This window comes from Gopherus flavomarginatus, chromosome 8 (assembly GCF_025201925.1).
Source record: "Gopherus flavomarginatus isolate rGopFla2 chromosome 8, rGopFla2.mat.asm, whole genome shotgun sequence".
NCBI classification, from domain to species: Eukaryota; Metazoa; Chordata; order Testudines; family Testudinidae; genus Gopherus; species Gopherus flavomarginatus.
Window position 1 is genome coordinate 106,740,461 of NC_066624.1, and position 23,449 is coordinate 106,763,909.

The window sequence follows — 23,449 nt, forward strand, 5'->3', positions numbered from 1 at the left end:
GGGCTCCACTCCCCCGGCCCGGCCGCCGCCTGCGCCTCATTAGCGGAGCCTTTGTTTGCTCAGGATGCCTGGGCTCCGCGCGGCCCGGCCCGGAGCCTATAAAACCTGCCGGGGGCCGGGGCCTGGGCACTGGGAGCCCTGACTCCTCGCGCAGCCGGACGCCGGGGTCCCCCAGCCTTGCGCGCCCCTCTGGCCATGGCCGCCGTGCCGCTGCTGCTGGCCGCGCTGCTGCCCCTCGCCCTCTGCCCCGCGCCGGGCGGCGCCTCGCGCCCCAAGCCCCTTCTGCCCATCCAGCCCGAGAAGGACCCGCTCCCCTCCAAGGGGGCGGCAGGTAGGAGCCCGGGACTGGGGGGCCCGCAGGCGGGACCCCGGGCGGAGCGGGGAGTGCCCCGGGGGGCAGCAGGTGGGGAGCCCCGGCCGGGGTGGAGGGACGCAGCGGGTTCGCTGCTGGGGGCTGCCGGGGCTCTGCGCTGGGACGTTCCCCAGCCCGGGGCTGGGGGGCCAGGCTGGGGCGAGCGGGGCCTGCGGAGCGACTCCTGCCCTGCCTGGCACAGCTACCCGCTCCAGCCTCCATCTGGTTCGCACTGATGGATTTACACCCCCCGTGCGCTCGGCTTGGACGGGTGACAGCGGCGGGGAGGGGCCGGGCCGGGCTGGCAGCGTCTCACCAGCGGAGGATCTCACAGCCTCAGCCCTGCCCGCTGGCCCAGCCAGCCCTGCCCCGTGCCAGCCGCAGCAGGGTGGGGGCACCAGGGGCTGGGTGAAGGGGGCGATCGAGACCTGCCCTGTGCCAGCTGCAGTAGGCAGACAAGCATGGCATGGGCGGGGGGGGGGGTGAGGTGCCCTGGGAGCAGTGGAATGACAGGGGTGGTACAAGCTGGGTGTAGGGGGTGTGCGCTGGCTACAGGGTTGGCACAGGCTGGGGGGGGCCTGGCTGCAGGGGGTTGGCATGGGGTGGCACAGGCTGAGTGTAGGGGGTGTGCCCTGGGAGCAACAGGATGGCAGGGGTTGCATGGGTTGGGTGTAGAGGGTGTGCCCTGGCTGCAGGGTTGGCACAGGCTGGGGGGCATGGCTGCAGAGCGATGGCAGGGGGCACATCTGGGGGGCCTGGCTGCAGGGGGATGGCAGGGGGCACAGGCTGGGTGCAGCAGGATGGCAGAGTGGCATGGCTGGGCCCTGGGTTGCTGGCCACTCTCCCAGGATGTTGCTCCCCTCTGCAGGCTGCTCATTCGGAGGAAGGTTCTATGCCCTGGAGGACACTTGGCACCCAGACCTGGGTGAGCCCTTTGGGGTGATGCACTGTGTGGTCTGCTGCTGCGAACCGGTAAGCGGGAAACCCCTCTGCCTCCAGAGCAGGGTCACAACCTTTCAGAAGTGCTGTGCCGGGTCTTCGGTTCTTCACTCTAATTTAAGGTGTCGTGTGCCAGTCATACATTTTAACCTTTTTAGACGGTCTCTTTCTATAAGTCTAGAATATAGAACTAAACTGTTGTTGTATGTAAAGTAAATAAGGTTTTTAAAATGTTTAAGAAGCTTCATTTAAAATTAAATTAAAATGCAGGACCCGGGCAGTGTGAGTGCCACTGAAAATCAGCCACAGGTTGCCTACCCCTGCTCCAGAGCATTCAGCGCCCTCCCTCCCAAAGCTGGAGCCCCACACTCACCTCTGAGCCCAGCCTCTGCCAGCTCAGCTGCTGCACTCCACAGCCCTGGGCAGCGGGGCACCGTACCTGGCCTCCCCTCCCACCCTAGGGGAGTGCAGGACTCGGGCCAGTACAGAGCCCTGAGGGAGGGGGGCAGGACAAAGCCCTGGGAGAGGGGGGAGTGAGGGAGCGTGCAGGCAGTACAGAGCCCTGGGGGAGGGAGGGCAGTACAGAGCCCTGGGGGAGGAGGGAAGTGAGGGAGGGTGCAGGCAGTACAGAGCCCTGGGGGCGGGTGGGGGGTAGTACAGAGCCCTGGGGGAGGGGGGAAGTGAGGGAGGGTGCAGGCAGTACAGAGCCCTAGGGGAGGAGGGAAGTGAGGGAGGGTGCAGGCAGTACAGAGCCCTGGGGGAGGGGGGGCAGTACAGAGCCCTGGGGGAGGGGGGAAGTGAGGGAGGGTGCAGGCAGTACAGAGCCCTAGGGGAGGAGGGAAGTGAGGGAGGGTGCAGGCAGTACAGAGCCCTGGGGGAGGGGGGTCAGTACAGAGCCCTAGGGGAGGAGGGAAGTGAGGGAGCATGCAGGCAGTACAGAGCCCTGGGGGAGGGGGGTCAGTACAGAGCCCTGGGGCAGAGGGAAGTACCTTGTCAAGCTCCTGTGGGGGGGGGCAGGACAGAGCTGTAGGAAAGGAAATTGTTTGGAGGGGGGACATGGCCCTCCTTCCTCCTACCCGCCATCCCTTTCTGAGGAGCAGGGCACATCTGCTGCAGCCCTTCAGCAGCTCCCTGTTTCTCCTGGCACTGGGTATTTGGGAGGGGAGGGATCTGCTTGGGGAACTGGCCTTTAAATGTTTTCCCTGACAACCCCCCTGCCCCTCCCTTCCTGGGAATCCCTGAGCAAAGCACCTGCATGGCAGCTTCGGCACACACCTGGCGGGTCCCTGCTCCTCTGGCTGTAGTGGGGACAGGGGGCTGTGAAGGGAACCTTGGCCCTCGGTCCCAGAGCCCAGCCCTCCTGGCTCAGACTTGCAGCCAGGAAGCAGCTGTGCACAGCCCTGGAGGGAGAGAGCTGGAACCTGAGGCTGGCAAGTGTGGGGTTTGCCACTCAGCAGCAAGAAGCTAAGTGCCAGGGGGCTGCATGCAGGGCGAGCCGGAAGGGGAGCAGCAGGATGCAGCCAAGCGAGGTCTTTGCGAAAAGAAGGGTGCCTGTGAAGGGGAGGGGATGAGCTGGAGAGAAGGGTTTTGCAGGCAGGTATGCTAAGCTGGGGCTTGGAAACTGCAGGTCTCTCCACAGGGGTGACCTCAGGCGCATCACACAGGTCAGAGCAGTTCGATGTGGCAAAGATTATTGGGTCTCAGCATCTGATTTCCCCTGGCTCGCAGTGCAGGTGGTTCTTGGAGTCGGCTCCAGGGAGCCCTCTCTGGGGCTCTGCAGAGGCTCACGCTGTGGGGCTGGGCGCTGGGTCTCTCACCAGCAGGCCACATGAGAGAATATTTCTGTCTTCCATCCCAGCAGAGGAATCGCCGAGGGAAGCCAACAGGCAAAGTCAGCTGTAAGAACATTAAGCACGACTGTCCCACCCTGCCCTGCAGTGAGTCTGTCCTGCTGCCGGGACACTGCTGCAAGACCTGCCCAAAGGGTAAGAGGCAAGGCTCTGCCTTTCTCCTGGGACTGTCTGTGTGGCACAGCGCATTGCATGGCACTGGTGGGGCGCTCCTGCGTGACGGGTCTCACTCGCCACACGTGGCTGGGCCCGGAAGCGATGGGATGAAAGCGGGATTTGCTCAGAGTATTTGCCTTGTGTGTTTGACAGACGTGCGGAGTGGGTGCCCCTGGGCCCCCTGTGCAGTCTGTGTCCCAGTTGTTCAGCAGCAGTGAGAAAGAGAGAAACACATGGTGGTAAAGGCTTGGGGGAGGGAGGGGCTGATGGGGAGGACATGGGTGACTCGGGGGTAGGGGGGGAGGACCATGCTCGAAACGACTTCTGATGCCTCTTTTGAAACTGCTGGCACGTGAAGCTGGTGATGTCCATGAATGAATGGAGCCTCCTAAGGGGCTTTACAATCCAATCAAAGGCAACCTCCCTGCCCCATCAAACCAGAAAATGAGCAGGCCAAGAAGGGGAGGCGGGAGGGGTGCTCGCGTTAGCAGCACTTTTTATTATTACTGCTATGATTCTGTTAGCTTTTCTACCGTAGCGTTTTATGTGACTGGCCATCACCGTAGTATCTGAGGGTCTGATCTTTGTGGGGAGGGGTCTAGGCTGCAGCTACACACTGTACAAGAGACACAGCCTCTCCTGCCTCCAGGCAAGAGACTTCCACTCCTTAGCAGGTTAGGAGGACAATTCCCCTATGGGAAGATTATTCCATAACTGTCCACTAGGGGGCTTGCTGCCCCTTTCTCCGAGGCACCCGGCAGTCTTGGGGAACTAGGTAGCAGGCACAGACCCCGGTTCTGGCCGAGTGTGGGACCGTGCTCTCTCCCCCACTCCCGGTGTTCTGGCAGTGGCTGTGCCGTGTGCCGAATGGAATCCGAGCTGGCCTCTGAGACGTCGGTGCCCCTCTGGGGCTCGGGGGCCTCGGCAGGAGCTGTAAGCAGTAACACCGCTGTCAGAGGAGGACTCCTCCCCAGTAGCTCTGGTGGGAGAGGCAGGTGACCCTAGAGCCTCAAAGTGTTACGGTGCATCCCTGGTGCTTCCTGTGGGGCCCAGACTGCTCTGTCCGTGGAGGGGATTTACTGTGTTGCTACGGGAGCAGGTCTCTTGCGCTGAGGTTCCATTTCAGCTCTTATGAAACTCCTGCACCGCAACTGCCATAAAGCACCCACCAGGCAGGGTCCTGGGCACCTGTATACATCCATGTTCCATGTGAGCTAGTGGTTGGAGTGGAGGGAACGGGCGGTCAGGGGAGTGGAGCTCCGTTCCTGGTTCTGCTACAGGCTCGCTGAGTGACTTTGGACCAAGTCCCTTCCTTTTTCCGTGCCTCGGTTTCCCCCTCTGAGAGATGGGGATTATACTACATGCCCTGCTTGCACTGAAGATGCAAAAAATGGTTGTGATGTTTCTCCTTTCAGCCTCTCCCAGCATCCCAGAGAAGAGGCCAGAGCCCATCTTTGACAGCTTCGAGTATTTCCAGGATAAGGAGGACGACTTGCATAAGAGCTACAATGACCGTTCCTACCTGAGTTCGGAGGACCTTGCCCGGGATGACAGTCGCACAGGTAGTTTTCTGCCTGCCCTTGGTGGCTGTGGGGAGACAGGCCCGGGATGAGGCAGGAGGGCTGGGGATGTGTTGCAGGCTTGATTCAGTATTTGCTAAGTTTGGAAGAGTAAACCCCAGAGACTATCAGCCACAGTCCATCCCCTGCCCCCGCCCCGATGTCAGTGAAGAAAGGGGCTCCTGGGGGTGGTTTTCATTCTCCTTCCCTCCTGCATGGAGAACGCAGCGTCCCAGGGCTCTGAGCTGAAGGAATAGCTGAGATCTCCTTTCGCTTTCCTCCCCCAGACTTTGTGGCCTTGCTGACCAGTGGTGTGGAGCCCTGGCTGCCCCTGTCCAGTGCCGTGGCTAAAGCCAGGTTCACCCTCGTGCGTTCCTACCTGCTCTTCTCCATCAACTATGAAAGGTCAGTCCCACCTCAGGCACTGGGACAGCCCCAAGGAAACTCCCAGCCAGAGACTGAACAGAAGAATCCAGAGCCACCTCGTCTGCAGTCTGAATGGATCGTAGATGGGACTATGGGCAGGGAAGGGGGAGGAGAGCTAGCTTGTTTCCAGCCCTCCAGCGTCCATGCCGGGAGTTGTAGTTTTTTAGCACACCCACGCTGCTTCTGCATGCCTGTCCCGGGCGGGCGGTGGGCACCAGTGCAGGGAGGCCACTGCACTTGCGTCCCACTCTCACCCTGCAGTCGTGACCAAGAGGGGGTCAGTGCCCCAGCTGCCCAATCCCTGGGCCAGGCTGCCCGTTGCCCAAGCAGGTAGCAACTGGCTCCTGTTTATCAGACGAGAAGGGGTTATTGCTACGCTGGTCTCTGGGGTTTAACCCGTTTGCTGGCTTCCTGTCTGTTAGGCCTTCAGAGCTCGATCTGATAGGCAGCTGGGATTTCTCTAAATGAAACAGCTGAACAGCCCTGGTAATTCCTCTCCGGGACTCCAGAGAATCCGTCACAGGCAGGAACATTCCTTTCCTCAAGGTTTTTATTAAAAACAAATTCAGGGAAATGGGAAAGGATCCAACAAGCAGGGTCCAACCACACACGGTGGCGGGCCTAGTCGCTTCTCCACGCCGCCTCCAGCAGGACCCCTCTGCTCCAGGCCTGGCTCTGGGACCTGCAATCAATCCCTCCCCACCTTCAGGATCGCTGATAGTTCAATTGGATCCGTGCATGGAGGGAGCTGAGCTCAGCTTCTCTGATGCTGGAGCCCCCCCTCCCTCTTTTTCCAGGGCGTTGCATAGTGAAGTGGTGACTAATTTGAAACAAAGTCAGTGTAGCCGAAGCAGGCAAAATGTGAAATATTTCTAGCCACGTTGGAGTGCTTGGCACTCAGCAGACCTGGGAGAGGATCCAGCGCCTGCCCCAAGTTGTTTACAATCCAAGGCCCCAATCCTGCAACTGCTTCTGTGCTGGAGGAGCCTTTGGCCAGCGCAGACCCCACTGGAATCAGTGGGGCACTGCCCTGAGCTCTGGGATCTGCCTGTGTGGTGCCCCTCTGCCCTCAGCAGGCTCCGTGCCAATGCAGGGGGTCTGCCTGTGCAGGTGCACTTTCAGGAGCGGGGCCCCTGTAGGACAGATAACACAGTGGATTATAATAAGCTCCAGTCTCCATCCTGCTCTTCACCCTGGAGCCAATAGGGGGTGCTCAAGCAAGCCCCATAGCAGCCTGAGGGGCAAGGGGGAGGGAGGAAGTGCCCTGGGTCCCTCTCCCCAGCACTCTGGACCCTCAGGAGCAGCGCAGTAATACGCGACAAGAAGCCTGCCTGGTTACAAACCTGGTTCAGCTGATTCCAGCCCCCAGCTGCAGTCTGCCCGCTCCTCCATCCCTGAGGACATACACTCTCGTTGCACGTGGCTGCAGGACAGAGATGCCCCTGCACGGCCCCTAGCCCAGGACTGGAGTCTGATTCTTCTCTGCTGGCTTTGCACTGAGTGCATGTTTGGCTTAGCCCCGATTCTCAGTCCCTGGGGAGACTCCCATGCCCAGAGCCCCTCCCTGCCAGCAAGCTGCCCTGAGCCCCAGCCTCACTGTTCGCTTTCTCCCCAGCCCTCCTACTGGCACCCCTGGTCTTGCCCTGACTGATTCCACTGCTCCCTAGGGCATAAGCCCTTCATCTTCGCCCTCTGTCCCCATGGGAGCCGGCTAGCCTGGAGTGTCTCCTCCTGCCTCCGGTTCTCCTCTCCGCCCAGCACCTCGGTGTCTGTGCCGAGGGCCCAGAGCCCGAGAGAGGGGCCATCCCCTCCCTGCAGAGGCCTGGGCCCAGGTAGCCCCCGGGGCACAGCACATGGCTAACCAGTGGTGAGCCAAAGGGCTGCCCTTGGAGCCCACGGCAGGTTGGGTAGGGATGGTTATCTGCCCCGTCTGTCCACTTTCTGGTTTAATCAATGAATGTGTTTCCATGGTGACCACCACTACAGTACCCCAGACTGGAGAGAAGCTGCACCCCCCCCCTTTGGCCCCCATGGGGGCTGTCAGGGAGTCCCAGGAAGCTGGGTGACCTTCCATGGGGCAGGGATCAACCAGACAAGGCCCTGGAAAGGAGACTTTCCCCTGGGGCACGTTAGGATGAAGCCTCAGCTCTGGGAGTCACAGCCAGGGCTTTCTGGGGCCAGGCAGAGCCAGTGTGTCCTCCTCCCCTCCCCACCCGCTCTGCCTGGCCACCCTGGCTCGCTCAGCTGCTTCGGTTCCCCCCCACGCAGGCTGGGCCGGCCGAGCCGCGTCCGCTTCACCGACCCCGACGGCAACGTCCTGTTTGAGCACCCCGTGCAGAAGAGTGTCTCCCTGCAGGACGGCATGGTGAGTGGCACCCCCATGGGCAGCTGAGACGCCCGCCTGGGGCTGGGCCAGGCGTGAGGCAGCCCCCCTGCGCTACCCTTGCCCATGGGCCTCTGTGCCTGCTGGAGCTGCTTCCCTTCTCTGGGCCAGCCCCATCGCCAGCGATGTCCCTCCCTCGGGCCGTGGGACCCTGCTCCCCTGAATCTTTCTCCCATTGGCTCTGGCAGGAGCTGCCCTGCCCTCTCTACCTCCCCGCACCCCTTCTGCCAGCCACCACCCCCCCCCCACTCACCAGCTGCCCCTCCCCACAGATCTGCGGCATGTGGCGGAATCTGCACAAACCCTCCATCCGGCTGCTGAAGGCGGAGCAGCTCCGCATCTCCCTGGTCACCAAGTCTCAGCCAGCCGGCGAGATCCAAGGCCCAATCATCAAGCACCGGGCCCTCTTTGCAGGTAACTTCCCCCCTCCCGGCCCTGGGGCTGCTCTGAGAGCCCTGGGTGTCTGGGGCCTCACTTCATGGGGGTCCCACTGGGCACAGTACCCTTGGCTGGGATCTCAGCAGCAGCCAATGCCCCGAGTTCCAGCCGGCCCATCCAGGATGCTCAGTCTCACAGCCCCCACCCCCACCCCCTGGTTACCTGTGTCCTCAGGGCCCCTGCCTGTCCCCCTCCCCTCTCCCAGGGCTGATCCTCACAACCTTCTGCCCTTTCAATCCCAGAGACCTTCAGCGCCATCCTGACCTCCGTGGACCTGACCCACATGGGGACGGGGGGCATCGCCATGCTGACCCTGAGTGACACCGAGAACAACCTGCACTTCATCCTCATGGCCAAGGGGCTACTGGAGCCGGCAGACAAAGGTAAGTGAGGACAGTGGGGCAAGGTCTGGAGCAGCCGTGCGGCTCTCGCCCCTTCGGGGCACCAGGCAGAGCGTACTTGGGCAGGGGGGGTTGGGATGGAAGGGTCTGGGTTGGGTGAGGGCAGTCAAGGGCTGTGTAGTGTCACTGGGGGAGGGAGTGGGAGACTTGTGGAGATGTTTGGTGGGTATAGGGTGGAGGGGATCATTGGGAGCAAACTGTCTAATCCTCTTTGTCTTTGCAGAATTCCCTTGGGTCTCACTTAGGGTCCGAATCCTGCACCAGAACCGAGTACTGCGTGAGGTCAGGGCCAACATCACCATGCAGGTAAGCAGCCCCCTTGGCACCAATTCCCCCTTCCCTGCTGTCCCCTGGAGGCCAAGCCATGGCACTTTCCCTTCCTCCCGGTGGCTGTTTCCACAGGACCCGGACTTCGCGGAGGTGCTGAGCGACCTGTCGAGCCGCGAGATGCTCTGGCTCGCGCAGGGGCAGCTGAAGATCACAGCAGAGACGGAGGGCAGGCGCCGGCGCCAGATCGCCGGCTACATCACTGCCAGGAAGAGCTGTGACAGTGAGTGGCGGGGAGAGGACGTCGAGGCCACGCTGTGCCCCAGGGCCTGGGAATAGCAGGCTAGGAGCTGAAGACACAGACTGCTGGGTCGGCCCCTGTTTGGGGGGCTGGAATGGGAGTGTCAGAGGGCGGAGCCTCCTAGGAAAGGGCGGAGCTTTCCACCCCCCAGGAGGCCCCTGGAAGGGAGGGGTGGCCCAGTGGCCCTGGCTCCCTTGGGGGCAGTCCGGGGGCAGGTTAGCACGTGGTGCTGTGGTGTCTGGCCGTGCGGGCACCCGGGGCACAGGTTGGCTCTGGATGCCATGCCTGAGAGCCCTGTGGCCCCTATTGATTACAGCCCTCCAGAGCGTGCTGTGCGGAGGAGATGCCCTGATGCCAACCAAGACGGGGGCTGTGGGGTCTGCCAAGCTGGCGCTCCATGAGAACGGGACGCTGGAGTACCAGGTAAGGAGGGTCCGTGCAGGGGCAATGTGGGGTTGGGGGCCCACTCGTGTGTGTTTGGAGAAATCTACATGAGCACCTTGGTCCTCAACTGTTTCCACACCAGGACCCACTCCCCGTTAGCAGGGAGGGCATAGGTGCTATTTCCATGGGTGCCTCAGGGCTGGAGCACCCACGGGGGGGGGAAATTGTGGGTGCTCAGCACCCACCAGCTACCGCTGTTCCCCACCCCCTGCTCATCAGGGGTGCCATGGCCTCTGCCCAACAGCTGTTTGGAGGGTAAGTGAGGGGCTTGGGGAAGGGCAGAAAACAGCGGGTGGACAGGAACCTCAGGGAGGGGGTGAAGTGGGAGTGGGAAGAGGTGGTGCAAAGGCAGGTCCATGGGGGGTGGGAGTTGAGCACTCCCAGGGAAAAGGAAAAGTCAACGACCTCCCGCCCCCGGCACCTGTCCATGTCCCCCTAGGAGCTGTGATACCGCCCCCTGCAGGCTGCGAACCCCAGGCAGACCTGCTGCTGGGACAGGGAGTCAGGCTTCCTGGGTTCTGTTTCCAGCCCTGGGAAGGGAGTAGGCTCTAGTGGTTGGGGCTGGGAGCCTGGACATCAGGACTCTTCCCTTCCCTATCCTGACTTGTGGTTTCTGGCCTGTGAAATGGGGCTAGCGGGTTAATGCGGGTAGCGTCCGCAGTGCTGTGAATGGACAGTGCTGAGGGGTGGTAATGATGAGCCGGTCGCTGCCGGGGACTGCCACGCCCCCTCCCCACACCCATGGGTGCAGCTGGGTTGATTTTTCCCGGGGAGCTTTGCTAACGCTATGAACCGGACAGACCCTCTCTGGGGCGCTGCCCCCTGCACTTCCCCGCAGGTCCAGGTAGCAGGGACGGCGAGTGAGGTCATCAGCCTCACCCTGGAGACCAAGCCACGGCGGAAGAACAAACGCAGCATCCTGTTCGACATGACGCCCAGCTACAGGGAGGGGCTGGTGAGTGCCCCGCTGGGGGTGGATAAGAATCCAGGGGGCCATGGCTAGACCCCTCCCCTGGAGGATGATTGAGGGGGCAGTGTGGGGCCATCCTGGTGCACTGGCTGAGGGTCTCTGGATCTCCCCCAGCCCACCTGGGCTGCTCCTCTCTCCATTCCCTTCCGTTTGCCTGGTAACAGGGCCTGGAACAGCTGTGTCCGGCTGAGAGATCCTCTCCCACATCTGCTCTCTACCCCCAGACCCCTGCATCTGTCACCCTCAAACCACACTGGCCATTGGGCGGGGGGGCAGCCTGTGCCTCGTGGCAAGCTTCTGTCTGATGTGCTGCCCGCTCCCTCGGCTGGTCAGGCTCCCAGGGTTGGGGGCTGGATCCTTTCTCCTCCAGCTTGCCCACAGGAAGCTCTCTGGGCCAGGAGGCCCTGACCCACGGGGATAGCTGGTGCTAAGCTAGGCTGCTGGTGGGAAGCAGATCCCGGGGGCTTGTTCTCAGATGGGGCTCTGGTTCCTGGCTAGCCACGTGGCTCCCCAGTCCATGCCAGTGACAGCTCTCCTAGCCATGCCAATCTAGTGCTGCCCCAGGAGCCTGGGCCCCCTCTCATCCTCTGCCAGCTCTCCGTGAAGTCATGAGGGCTCTGGGTGTGTGATCAGGGATGAGCGGAGTTTTCCTTTCCAGAAAACCACCCCCCACTAATCAGCCAGCACACACCAAATCTGGCTAGGCCCTTTGGGCCCCAATCACCAGGGCAAAGGCCTTGGGAATAAACCAGTGGAGAAAAGATGTGGCCAGACTCCTTGGGAAACCTGGCCCTGGCTGCAGCTGGCACCTCCCTTGAGGAGGAATTTAAAGAGATGGCAGCCAAAATCCGTGCGGCAGATACTGGGCAGGGGGCAATCCCAGGCTGGAAAGGGGCCCGATCCAAGGCCCAAGAGCCTGGGGGCAGTTTGGGGTACTGTCCAGTCCGGAGCTGTGTGTATTCCAGGCCCTGGCACAGGGCATGTGCAATCCCACCAGAGCGGGCATGACAGTGTCTCACACCCACCTGGCACTTGTCCTCGGCTGGTGACCCCCACATGTGGTTAGGGCTCTGCAGAATCGCCCCTGATGTCTATCGCCTTTGATCTGTTGCTCTGAGCATTCCTCCAGCCTCTCTCACTGATCCTTTTTTGTGTTGTGTTTTTGAGCCGCTCCTTCTCCCAGGGCTGTATAGATCAGCCTTCGTTTCCCCCTCCCATCGGAATAGACCTGTTTCCTCTCTAGCTAGATTCCAAAGCCCTTTCTTGCCCTCCCTGCCCCTTCTGGCTTTCCTGCCAGCTCCTTAGAGGCCACTGCATGTGTCCAGGTTGAATCTCACGCTGCATGTGGCCCTTTGGCTCCTTCTCCCTTCCCTATTTGATCAGAATTGCTGGATCAGAGCAGAGGCCCACCTAGCTCAGACAATTGCCAGTGCCCAAATATGGTGTGACACTCCCTAGCAGGCAAGTAGGGAATAATTTACCCCCAGCGCACTTTCCTTCCTGACCCCAGGCAGCCAGCCCTTGCGCCCTGAAGCCTGAGGATTCATATCCCACCTAGCAAGTGTTTCACCCGCTCTAGCGTAGCTGGAGATGTTCTCATTATCCACATCCTGGTCTGAATCCTAATGAGTTCTTGGCTTCAGTGATTCCTGGGGGACTCATTGCCACAAGGTTTATCACATGCCTAGGACAAACATGTTCCCTTGGGTCAGCGTTGGAACTTATTGTCTCTTAGGTTTAACGAATACCCCCTTGTATGAGAAGAGGGTTTGCCATCCATTATCATGTCTCTTCTCCAAACAGCCCCAGACTTCTCAGCCCCTCTCCAGATGGGAATTCCCAGCCAGGCTGCTGTGTCACCTGTCTCTGAACCCTGGTCTCCGCTGGGAGATGGGGGGCGCAGAGCTGCCAGGTGGGGCAGCACATTCAGTTTGCATCATGAGCTCACCTCACTGCAGTGTCTGGGCACCATTCTGCATGCCAAATCCGAAGCGGGCAGACTCTGCACACGGGCATTAAATCTGCCTCCGCTGATCATGCTGCTGGGATGTGAAAGGGGCAGATGCCATGCTGGGAAGGCAAAGTGGTTGGATTGGAAGAGATTTTGGGGAAAATCTCTCTGTTTAACCAGCCCCATCTCACTCCCTCTGTACTGTTATGAGAAGATAATGTCATCTGGCTATGACAGTATGTTACATGTCTGACCCTTTTCTCCAGCCCCGCCCCCCCCAAGATCTCTGGGGCAAGGTCCATGCTGTTTCAGTATGTATGGGCAGAGGGGTAACACCCCTACATCAGCAGGCGGTTTGAACCTGAGACCTTCAGCACCACAGTACAGACCTCAGTCACTTGTGCTAAAAGAGTAACTCCCTTGCCTGGTAGCAGTAGTAGACTGTTTCCCATAGTGGCACAGCCCCCGGAGGAGGATGGGAGGTGCATTTTGTCAGGCTTGTATGGCAGGGTAGGCCACGCCCACTTAGTGTGGTGCTCTGTCCCCCTCTAGTGGTAGCTGGACTACATAGCAGTTGATGCACCTTAGCAAAGCCGTGGCTCTTTTGACACCAGCAGGAGTGGCTCCTGCATTAAGATCCAGAGGTGCCAGGTTCGATCCCCGCTGCCGTTGTCCCACCCAGGGGCGGCAGAATGATGTGGGTGCTTCTGAAAGTAAGTGATGATAATGCCCCCTCCCCCCAGCAGGCATGTTAACCTCTCTCTTCCCCCTACCCCGGCCAGGCCAGCGGGACCTGGCAGCACATGAACGCCCGGGACACCCACATGTTACTGCAGAGTGAGCTTTTCCTCAACGTGGCCACCAAGGACTTTGAGGAGGGGGAAGTGCGGGGACAGATCAGCTCCCTGCTGTACAGCGGCCTCCTGGCACGATATACAGGTACCTGCTGCCAGGTGGTGCACTGTTTCCTCTCACAAGACTGCCAGCCCTGCAGGGCTGGAGGGCACGAGGTGGGTGGGTCTCTGTAGTGGGCAGTGCATGGGTGTTCCCTGTAGGTCAGGGACCCTGGGGGCTGGCCCCAGGACTGCAGAGCGAGCGGGCGACACATTTTGCTGGCATAGCTGGAAGCACGTGTCTGACCTGTGTCCCCTGTGCCCAGAGCTGCCCATCCCCCTGGCTGGCCAGCTGGTGTCTCCCCCTGTGCGGACCGGCTCGGCGGGACATGCCTGGGTCTCCCTGGACGAGCACTGCCACCTGCACTACGAGATCGTGGTGGGCGGGCTCGGCAAGTCGGACGACATCGCCGTCAGTGCCCACCTGCATGGCTTCGCCGAGCTGGGCGAGCGCAGCCATGAGCATGCCCGGCTCCTCAAGGGTTTCTACGGCACCGAGGTGATGGGCTTGCGGGGGGGCGAGGGGCTGGGGGGCTGTGGCTGGAGGGGGTGATTGGAGGGAGTGATGGGCCCTTGGGGAGGAGTTGGGGAGAAAGGGGAGTCCTTGGGGGAGGGGGAGTCAGTGGCTGGAGATGGGTGATGGGGGGGAGTGATGGGTCCTTGGGGGAGGGGCTGGGGAGAAAGGGGAGTCCTTGGGGGAGGGGCTGGGGGTCAGCGGCTGGAGATGGGCGATGGGGGGGAGTGATGGGCCCTTTGGGGAGAGGCTGCAGGGGAAAGGTGCCGGGAGGAGGGGTGTTTCAGGCAGAGATGAGGCTCCTCAGGAGTTTGGGTGCCTGCAAAACCCAGGCAGCTCTGCAGAGATCTGTGTGTCGCTCCTCAGCCCAGCCACCTCTAGCAATTGGGGGAGGGGGAGGAAGCTGGGGTCACTGGTGCTCTGGGCCCCTCAGCCGGCACGTTGGCTCCTGTCCTGGGCAGCCCCAGCTCCGCCTGGAAGTGCTGACCAGCCCCGGCTCAGCACAGGATGCTGGGGGAGCCATTCAGCCTGAGCTGGGTGGGAACCACGCAGGGGTCCACCCCTCCCCTGGGTGCCCCGGCCCAATCCTGGGGGTACCGGGCTCTCGGAGCAGGGCCACCCAGAGCATGGTGCCACCTGTAACCTCGGCAGTTCAGTGCTGGCCCTGGCTCGGGCCCCGCTAATGCCCCTCTCCTCTGCCTAGGCCCAGGGCGTGGTGAAGGACCTGGACGCGGAGCTGCTGCGCCACCTGGCCCAGGGCACGGCCTTCCTGCAAGTCAGCACCAAAGTCAACCCCCGCGGGGAGATGCGGGGGAGGGTAGGTGCCACTGACTCACCCCCTCCGGCTTTCCGCTCCCTGGGCAGCAGCTGCGGGAGTCCCAGGCCCTGCCAAAGGCTGACTCAGCCCGGCTTGGTCACAGCCTGTCAGGGCCAGCGACCCCTCAGCAGCAGGCTGGGGACACTGGGCCTGCTCCACCCACCAGGAGAGGGGGACCCCGGCAGTAGCTACCATGCTCCAGGCTGTGAGACAACAGATGGAGGGATGGAGGGAGGTGAGGGGGAGGGATGGAGAGAGGGGTGGGGAGATGGAGGGATGGAGGGAGGTGAGGGGGAGGGATGGAGGGAGGGGCAGGGAGATGGGGGGATGGAGGGATGGCGGGAGGGGTGGGGAGATGGAGGGATGGAGGGAGGTGAGGGGGAGGAATGGAGAGAGGGGCAGGGAGATGGAGGGATGGAGGGAGGGGCAGGGAGATGGAGGGAGGGATGGAAGGAGGGGTGGGGAGATGGAGGGATGGAAGCAAGGAGCACCTGGGTCCCAGCGTCCCAGCTAACCCAGGCCTTGGACTATGCTACCACCCTCCCAAGGGTGCATGTAGCTGCAGGCTCCTTTGTCACACGGTGCCACCTCCCTGCCCTTTCTCTGCCGCTTTGGGGCAATGGGCCGCCCAGCGCTGCATGCAGAGCCCTCTGGGGACCTGCAGCCCCCTGCCAGCCCAGGCCTGGGCCTCTGCTGAGCAGCCACCGCCGATGGTACCCACCTGTGCAGGGGCCGTGCTGGGCACTGCTGCACCTTAGGGACTGGGACAAGCTCAGACTCTGTCGCTTGTAGCCTGAGCCAGATCAGAGGAGATGGAGAGACACATTAGCCCATCCCTCGCCGAGCCGGCCCAGCTGATGTTTGGAAACATCACGGATCAGGCCAACCAGAGCACAGGTCTCACTCCTGACAGGGGTTCAGGGTGCCCCCTCCTTGTAAATGCTCCCCGGGGGGGCGGGGGGCGCCAAGCCAGAAAGCAGAGAGTTAACTTCCTTCCTGCCCTCCTCACCTGCCCTCTGCCTTCTCCTGCAGGGGTCGGGCAAAGGCCAGCTGGAGTGGAAGGAGCTTTCTGGCTCAGTCTCTCCCCACCCGTGGCCCCTCTGCTCCCCTGCTCCTCCAGCTGACCCCACTCGTCCAGGTTTGGGGCCCCAGGCTCGGAAGCTGCTCTGTCGGGCTGGCGGAGCCTGTCCCTTCCCCCAGCCCTGCCTCTGCCCCAGATATTCCTGGGTGCTAACTCTGCTGGCGCCCCGGATGGAAAAAATGGCGGGGGGGGGGGGTGGGGATATTTGCAGACAGAGCAGCATCCGCTCTCTGGCTGGGCCCGGAGCCCCGGCGGCTTTCCCAGAAGCTGTGTTTGGCTGGGCCACCTCCAGCTGCCTCCTCACTATTCATCAACTGCAGGATGTGTTTGTGTCTTGGCTGCCCCGGAGACCCCGGGAAACTTGCTTCCCCGAGGAGTGGGCTTGGCCGTGCAGGAATAGGAGCAGCTGCTGCCTGGCATCGCCTGGCACTGCTCCCAGCCGTTCTGGCTGGCACCATCTAGGTGCCATGGCTAGAGCCGGACAGGAAGTTATTCTTTAAGGAAAACTTGCATTCATTCCTCCATTTTCCTCAGTCCTCGTCTCCTGACAGCAGGGAGGGGAAGCAGGGGGCTTCCCTGGCCATGGGGAGATGGAATGGGTGCAAAGTGCACTGCCCAGCTGCAGCCCTGGGCAGCAGGCTGGAGTATCCTGCAGGGGGCAGCACTCTGGGATACGGGCGGAATTGGCTGGCAGCACCTGCGCTATCCGGCAGGGGCAGCGCGTGGGGTGAGGGTGACTGACCGTGGCTGGCAGCAGCTCGAGGTGGAAGATGGCAGGGTGAGCTTATCCTACCACTGGCCCTGTCGGAGCGAGCCAGTTTCCTTGCCGGCCTGGCTCAGCAGTGCCACCGTGACGTAGGTTAAAGACCGTTCGGAACCATTCGAAAAGGGAGAGACAGTGGCATTGTGAGATTTTCTATATAAAGCTCCGGTGCTCCGGTGCGCCCACCCCTCGAATCCTGCGTGCAGCTCTGGGCGCCCCAGCTCAGCAAAGAGATATTAGCATTGGAAAAGATGCACAGATGGGCAACCAGAATGATTAGAGGTTTGGAACAGCTTCCATGTGAAGAGAGATTAAAATATGGGGACTGATTGGCTTGAAAAAGACGACTGAGAGGGATATGACCCAGGTCTATAAAATCACGACTGGTGTGGAGACAGTGAATAGGGAAATGTTATTTACTCCTTCACATAACACAAAAACTAGGGGTCACCCAATGAAATTAACAGGCACAAGTTTAAATCAAACAGAAGGAAGTATTTCTTCCCACCACGCACAGTCAGCCTGTGGAACTCATTGCCAGGGGATGTGGTGAAGGTCAAAACTAACAAGGTTTAAAAAAAACCCCAACTAGATAAGCTCATGGAGGACAGGTCCATCAATGGCCCTTAGCCAGGATGGGCAGGGATGCAACCCCTTGCTCTGGGGGTCCCCAGCCTCTGACTGCCAGAAGCTGGGAGTGGACAACAGGGGTTGGATCACTCGATTGCCTGTTCCGTTCATTCCCTGTGCAGCACCTGGCACCAGCGCCTGGTAGAAGACAGGACACTGGGCTAGATGGACCATTAGTTTGACCCAGCCTGCCCCTTGCTGATCGCCCACCACCTCCTGCAGCCCTGCCCTGACCCGCTGGTGCCCTTTCCCTGCCAGGTGCACATTCCCAACCAGTGCGAGTCAGGAGGCATCCGGCTGGGCCCTGAAGAGGACGAGCTCCTGGAAGAGCCCAAGCCAAAGGATCCCGAGCAGCTGAAAAAGGACCCCAACTCCTGCTTCTTTGAGGGGCAGCACCGAGCACACGGCTCTCGCTGGGCCCCTGCCTATGATAGGAAGTGCTCCCTCTGCAGCTGCCAGGTGGGTGCAAGGGGTCCCTGAGGCTCCTGCCGCAGCCTGGCCCCTGCCATGGCCTCTGACCGAGTCTGTGGGGCTGGGCATGGCAGTGGTCTGCATTTAGCTCCTGCCTTCCCTGGATCACTGCAGCCACCCCCAGGGTGGGAGCGAGGGGCCGGCCTCCCAGTCAGGTGAAGTGACAGGAGGAAACTGGCCTGCCACCCCCCCCACACACACACACACACCCCACCATCCCCACCCTAATGCTGGCAGCTGTCCTGGCATGTCAGGCTTCCACCAGCTAAGCCAGGTCCTTCTGTCTGCCAGCTCCTCTTGTCACCCTCCACCACCCAGGCACTCCTCCCCTCCCCCCCAGCTGGCACCTTTCTCTGTCCAGCCCACGGTAAAGCTGCACCCCTCCAGCTGCCTCTTGGACTCCTGCAGCCATGTCACTTCTTGCTCCTCCTCCTCTGGAAATAGGCCCCGGGAGAGGCAGAGACCTCAAGCTCTCTGGTCCGGGGCTGCCCCTGCTCAGAGGCTGTGGGCCAGGGAGACACATCCCATGTGGAGCCTGGCATTTCTTTCCCAGGAGCCCCGGATGGGCTGCTCGTGGGCAGAGTAGGCTCCCGGGGCAGGGCCGCTGCTTCAGGCCTTGGGGGATCCTTCTGGGTTGAGTGTGTAACTGGCTTTGCACCTGCATATGCCGTTGTGGCCACTGAGGGCCTGCTTCGAGAGAGGATAAGGGATCACCTGCTGCTGCTGCTGCCTTGAGGGAGAGCTCCCTCGGCTCCAGCAGCAGAAGCCTGTGACTTTGGTGTGGTAAGGCCAGGGTTCTAGCCTGGCTCCCGGTGGGCTCTGTCTAGTGTTTGTTGCATGGATTCAACCCCAGGGCTGTGGCCCCTCCCTTGGGCTTAGGGGTGACCGCCTGCCCCTGCTGCTGATCCCCTTCCCAAGTCCCTGGGGACACAAAAGCACCAGATGCCCTCTGCTGGGTGGTATCTAATGATGTGTGATTTTTCCCCTCTTCTCCCACAGAAGCGCACAGTGATCTGCGACCCGATCCTCTGCCAGCCCCTGAACTGCACCCAGCAGGTTCACCTGGAGGACCGGTGCTGCCCGGTCTGTGAAGGTGCTGGGAGCTGCTGATGGAGGGGAGGGCCTTGGGGTTGGGGCTACAGTCTGTGACACAGGGGCCCTGGAAGATGACCCCCCCCTCCTGAGATGTTCAGGGGGTCCCAGAAGGGGCAGCCTGTCTTGGAGCAGTGTATGGGGCTGAAGGGGGAGGTGAGGGGGAGCTGGGAGGAGGCATCTGTGTAGCCCCAGCGAGGGGCTGGCAGAGCGCCTGGCCCAGCCAGCGTCCGTCCCTCATGGACTTTGCTTGTTTGGACAGAGAGGAAGGCAAGCCAGGAAGAGCTGAGAGCAGAGAAGGCCCGGGACAGCAGTGAGGGTGAGTCCTGACCCCACCCGGGCAGCAGGCCTCTCTCTGGGCCTCCTGCCCCGGGATCTCTAACGCTTTCCCCATCTGCTGCCCCAGGCTGTTACTTCGACGGAGACAAGACATGGCGAGGAGCTGGCACCCGCTGGCACCCTGTGGTCCCCCCCTTTGGCCTGATCAAATGCGCCATCTGCACCTGCAAGGTACCATGGAGCCCTTGTGCCCAGTCAATGGGGAGGCCCAGCAACCCCCTCTCGGCCCCTTGAGGCTGGTTTGTGGCTCCTCACTCTGGGATTCTGGCCCCTTGGTGCCATGTGGTCTCAGCCCACCCCCTCCTCTCTCCATTCAGGGAGCAACAGGGGAAGTGCACTGTGAGAAGGTGCAGTGCCCGCGCCTGACCTGCAGCAACCCCATCCGAGTCAGCCCGTCCGACTGCTGCAAGCAGTGCCCAGGTGCGTCCTCCGGCCGGGACACGCGTGGCCATTGATGCCTAGAGTGCCCAGCTGCAGTCAGGGCCCCGCTGTGCCAGACCCAGCATGGATGCACACACATCCCATGCCCCAGATGAGATTGGGGGGCCCCATCATGCTGGGCACTGCACGGGCACTGCACGGGCACCTCCTCCCCCAGCTGGCTTAGATCACTGCCCCAGACCCAGAGTGGGAGTCCCTGGCACCCACACAGGAGCAATGGGCCTCAGCCCCACACCAGAGGGGGGTGGGGGTGAGGGTGCTCGCTCCCCATGGCTGTGGGGCAGCATTCAGTGGGGGTATCTAGGGTCTGGGCTCACAGCAAGCAGCTCATTTCAGCAAGCACGGTCAGCTTGGGCTGGATTTGACCCCACTGCCCCAGGGTTCCATGGAAGGGCAGGGCGCGTCTCCCTTCTCGCTCCCATGCTGCTCGGCTGGCGGCTCCATCCCCATCTCATCTCCCTCTGCCCCTTGAGCCGGTCATAGAATCATAGAACTGGAAGGGACCTTGAAAGGGCGTTGAGTCCAGTCACCTGTCCCTCACAGATTATTTTTGCCCCAGATTCCTAAATGGTCCCCTCAAGGATTGAACTCACAACCCTGGGCTTAGCAGGCCAATGCTCAAACCACTGAGCTATCCCTTCCCTGAGTCCACTCGGAGGGTCTGTGGTCCCAGCCCTCCTGTCTCCTGCACCCTCCCCATCCGTGTGGGCTAGGGTGACCAGACAGCAAATGTGAAAAATTGGGACGGGGGTGGGGGGTAATTGGAGCCTATTATAGAAAAAGACACACAAATCGGGACTGTCCCTATAAAATCGGGACATCTGGTCACCCTAGTGTGGGGTGGCTGCTTCCTTCTCCTCCCAGCCACACACATTTGGAGTCAGCCACTAAAGCTGGGAAGAAACTTCCCCTTCGGGGTGGTTGTTCCGCGATTGACCACTAGGGGGAAGTCTTACTCCGTCCTCAAGGCAGGAGGCCGGGTTAGATGGGCCCCTGGTCTGATCGGGTCCCTGCTCCGTCCTCAAGGCAGGAGGCCGGGTTAGATGGGCCCCTGGTCTGATCGGGTCCCTGCTCCGTCCTCAAGGCAGGAGGCCGGGTTAGATGGGCCCCTGGTCTGATCGGGTCCCTGCTCCCCGCCTGCCTTGCCGGCTGCCAGATGCTGTGCCCACGTTCTGCCAAATTGGGGAAGCTCTGGCTCCTGCTCCACGCTGTGTGCCAGACACGCTGCCTTGGGGGGTGGGGACACCCGCTCTGCCGCACTAAGGCAGCGGGATGCCTGGGTCTCTGCTCCCCCCAGCTCCAGAGAAGAGCCCCCCCGAGCTGTCGGACATGATGCAGGCAGACGGGCCCCGGGCCTGCCGGTTCGGGCGCCAGTGGTACATGAACAACGAGAGCTGGCACCCAACGGTGCCCCCCTTCGGGGAGATGAAGTGCATCACCTGCTGGTGTGTGGTGAGTGCGTGGGGACGCCCCCAACCTGTCGGGTTCGCTGCATGGACACAAGCCCAGGAACAGCCTCTCTGAGCCCTTGGGGGCACTTGAGGCCCCATGCTCTGAAGGGGGCAGGGAGCTCTGTCATCGGAGTCCGGATAAAAGGCTTTCTGGGCACTGAACTATCTGCAGCCAGGCCCCTTGTGCCCTCCTCCCCTGCTCTCCAACCTGGCCAGGCCTCCTGGCCACCCTCCACCCGGGAAAGCTCCTTCTATCCCCTGCCGCTTGGCCAGGCTCCTCACGAGCCGGGCCCCTGTCTGACTCCCTTCTCCTCCACTGCAGTCCGGGGAGACCCATTGCCAGCGCCAGGAATGTTCCCCCGCTTCCTGCTCCAGTCACGCCAAGAAGGAGAGCCGCTGCTGTGCCCGGTGCCGAGGTGAGTGTCGGGCAGGCCTGTCTCTGTCCATCCCTGGGCTGTTCCCCTGCCCCACTTGTGCACAGCTGGGGGACCAGTGTTCTCCAGTGGCTCCTGGGTGTCTGATCCACCCTCAGCCCCAGGTCGGTGGGCCCCAATCCTGGAGGGTGGCCCCAAGTTGCCACGTCCCAGGGTATCAAAGGCTCCTCCCTGCCCAGGAACAGGTTCCATCCCTGCTGAGGGATCTCCAGGTCTGCCCAGACTCCTCCCCGGGCCACTGGCCTCACGAGTCCAGGCTTGGCACCTTCAGCCCAGCCATGGGCTGAGATTAGCCTCCCTGCAGAGTCATGCTGGGGCCCAGCCCGGATGCTTGCCTAGGGCTGGCCGAGCCCCCTGCTCGCTGACTTTGACCCTGCTCTGTGGTTCTGCCTCTGTCCCGCAGCCCCAGACATTGCCCCAGAAGAAGCCCAGGAGAAGCTCAGAGCTGATGCCCCAGAGGCCTGGAGCCGCTAGCCGGACACCAGTGGGAGGAGGAGGAGCCGGTTTGGAGCAGCAGCCCAGCAGCATTCCCAAGATCTGTGCTGCCCCGGCCCAGAGCACTGCTGCCTGCTGGCTGCGGGAAAGATGGGGCGTGTGGCCCAGGCCAATCCCCAGGCCAGCCCTAGACTAGTTTTGTTTCTTTGGTTTGTTTAACATGACAGATTCTGCTTTCCGCTTCCACCCAGGCCTGAGCCACTGCTGTGGGGAGAGCCCCGGGACCCCTGCCTCTGCCTCGAGGGGGCTGGCTGGCTGGCTCTGCTGCAACCTGGGCCCCCCACCAGCTGGTCTGGGCTCAGGAAATGACACTGGGTAGAGACTGCGCTGCACATGGCAATAGTCCGGCTCCATGATAGTAAGGGACATGGTGGGGAGGGCAGTGTGTAGGAGGCTGAGGATCCTGGGGCTGGGGTGCTGTTCTCCCCCTGCCCCCAAACCCACTCTCCCTCTGGGGAGGCACACGGCCGCTGTGGGGATGGGGACCCAGGTGAGCATCTCTCTCCATCAGTGCCTGTGGCTGTGCAGCCCTGCAGCCCCTCCCAGCTGGGCTCCCTGGGCATGGCCCAGGCCTGGCTTGTACATAGTGTAAAATCTCCCTGTCCCTCTGCCCTCTGCTCTCTGCTTGTTCTTTGTCTGGGTTTCTCATGTAATTTATGGTTCTAGGAGGGCCTGTCCACCTTGAGCAGACAAATTAATCTTCAATAATTAGTCTGCTCAGGGCGGGCCCCTCCCTGCCTTGCTCAGGGCGGGCCCCGGGCCCTCCCCGCCCTGCGCAGACAAATGAATTTGGAGAGATTGTGTATTTATTAAAAACAAATGAAACTGCCCCACTACGACTCTGCCTCTCATTGCTGCCCCCAGCGGGGAGGCACCATCAACACGTGGAATCCGAGCACCGCTGGGATCGGCCCTCACGTGGGATTAGCACCCCCTCTGCCTGAGACAGCCCCCCGCCGTCCAACACTCTCCACTGCCCAAGGTCTCTGCTGTCCCCCCCACCCTCCACAGCCCACCTAGCCTGGGCACCCGTTCCCCTGCCCTCAGGTTTAGCATGGGTGGGAATAGAGCAGCCCTGTGTGGCACTGAGGTGGGATCTTCCTAGAGGGCGTGGGTGGCTCTGAGCTGTGTTTTGAAGACCCAAAGGAGGGAGGGGAGGTTGGGCCCCTGGGGAAGGAGTCTCACCCGGCGGCTGGGGGCACTGGATAGCCACGGGCCTAGGCTCCATGCAGGGGATATTCTAGACCAGGGGCTCCTATGCTCTGCTGTGCTCTGGGTGTCCGGGCGGCTCTCCCTGTGCCCAGCCAGAAAAGGGCAGGGCAAGGCAGGGAGCAGCTGCAATGAGAAATCAATTGTCCCTCCCAGCTGGGGGAAGGCTGGGAAGGTAAATAAGGGAGAGATGCTGATACATGGAGCTGGGCCCTGGGTACTCCCGAAACTCTGGGTGAGTGGGAGAGACAGGTGGGGCGGGGGGGGAGAGGGCCAAGGGGTGGGGGCAAGGGCAGGAGGCCGGGCTGAGGAGACTGGGCGGGAGGAGTGGGGACAGAGATGCAGACAGGCTCAGAGCACAGGCAGGTGGGGTGGCTGGGCT

The 23,449-nt window shown here is 61.7% G+C and overlaps 1 protein-coding gene across 1 annotated transcript; it reads left to right on the top strand.

Moving 5' to 3' along the window:
- Positions 1 to 268: 268 nt before the first annotated feature.
- On the top strand, positions 269 to 22,655 carry CHRD (chordin). The gene is made up of 23 exons (XM_050964275.1): positions 269 to 331; positions 1,221 to 1,324; positions 3,153 to 3,276; positions 4,713 to 4,859; positions 5,144 to 5,261; positions 7,551 to 7,647; positions 7,938 to 8,079; positions 8,346 to 8,486; positions 8,728 to 8,810; positions 8,907 to 9,054; positions 9,389 to 9,495; positions 10,355 to 10,471; positions 13,220 to 13,376; positions 13,597 to 13,829; positions 14,548 to 14,661; positions 17,394 to 17,594; positions 18,606 to 18,699; positions 18,961 to 19,017; positions 19,105 to 19,208; positions 19,355 to 19,457; positions 20,776 to 20,930; positions 21,252 to 21,345; positions 21,767 to 22,655. The coding sequence occupies exons 2-23, from the start codon at positions 1,295 to 1,297 to the stop codon at positions 21,835 to 21,837; spliced, it is 2,637 nt and encodes an 878-aa protein (XP_050820232.1). The 5' UTR covers positions 269 to 331; positions 1,221 to 1,294; the 3' UTR covers positions 21,838 to 22,655.
- Positions 22,656 to 23,449: the final 794 nt, after the last annotated feature.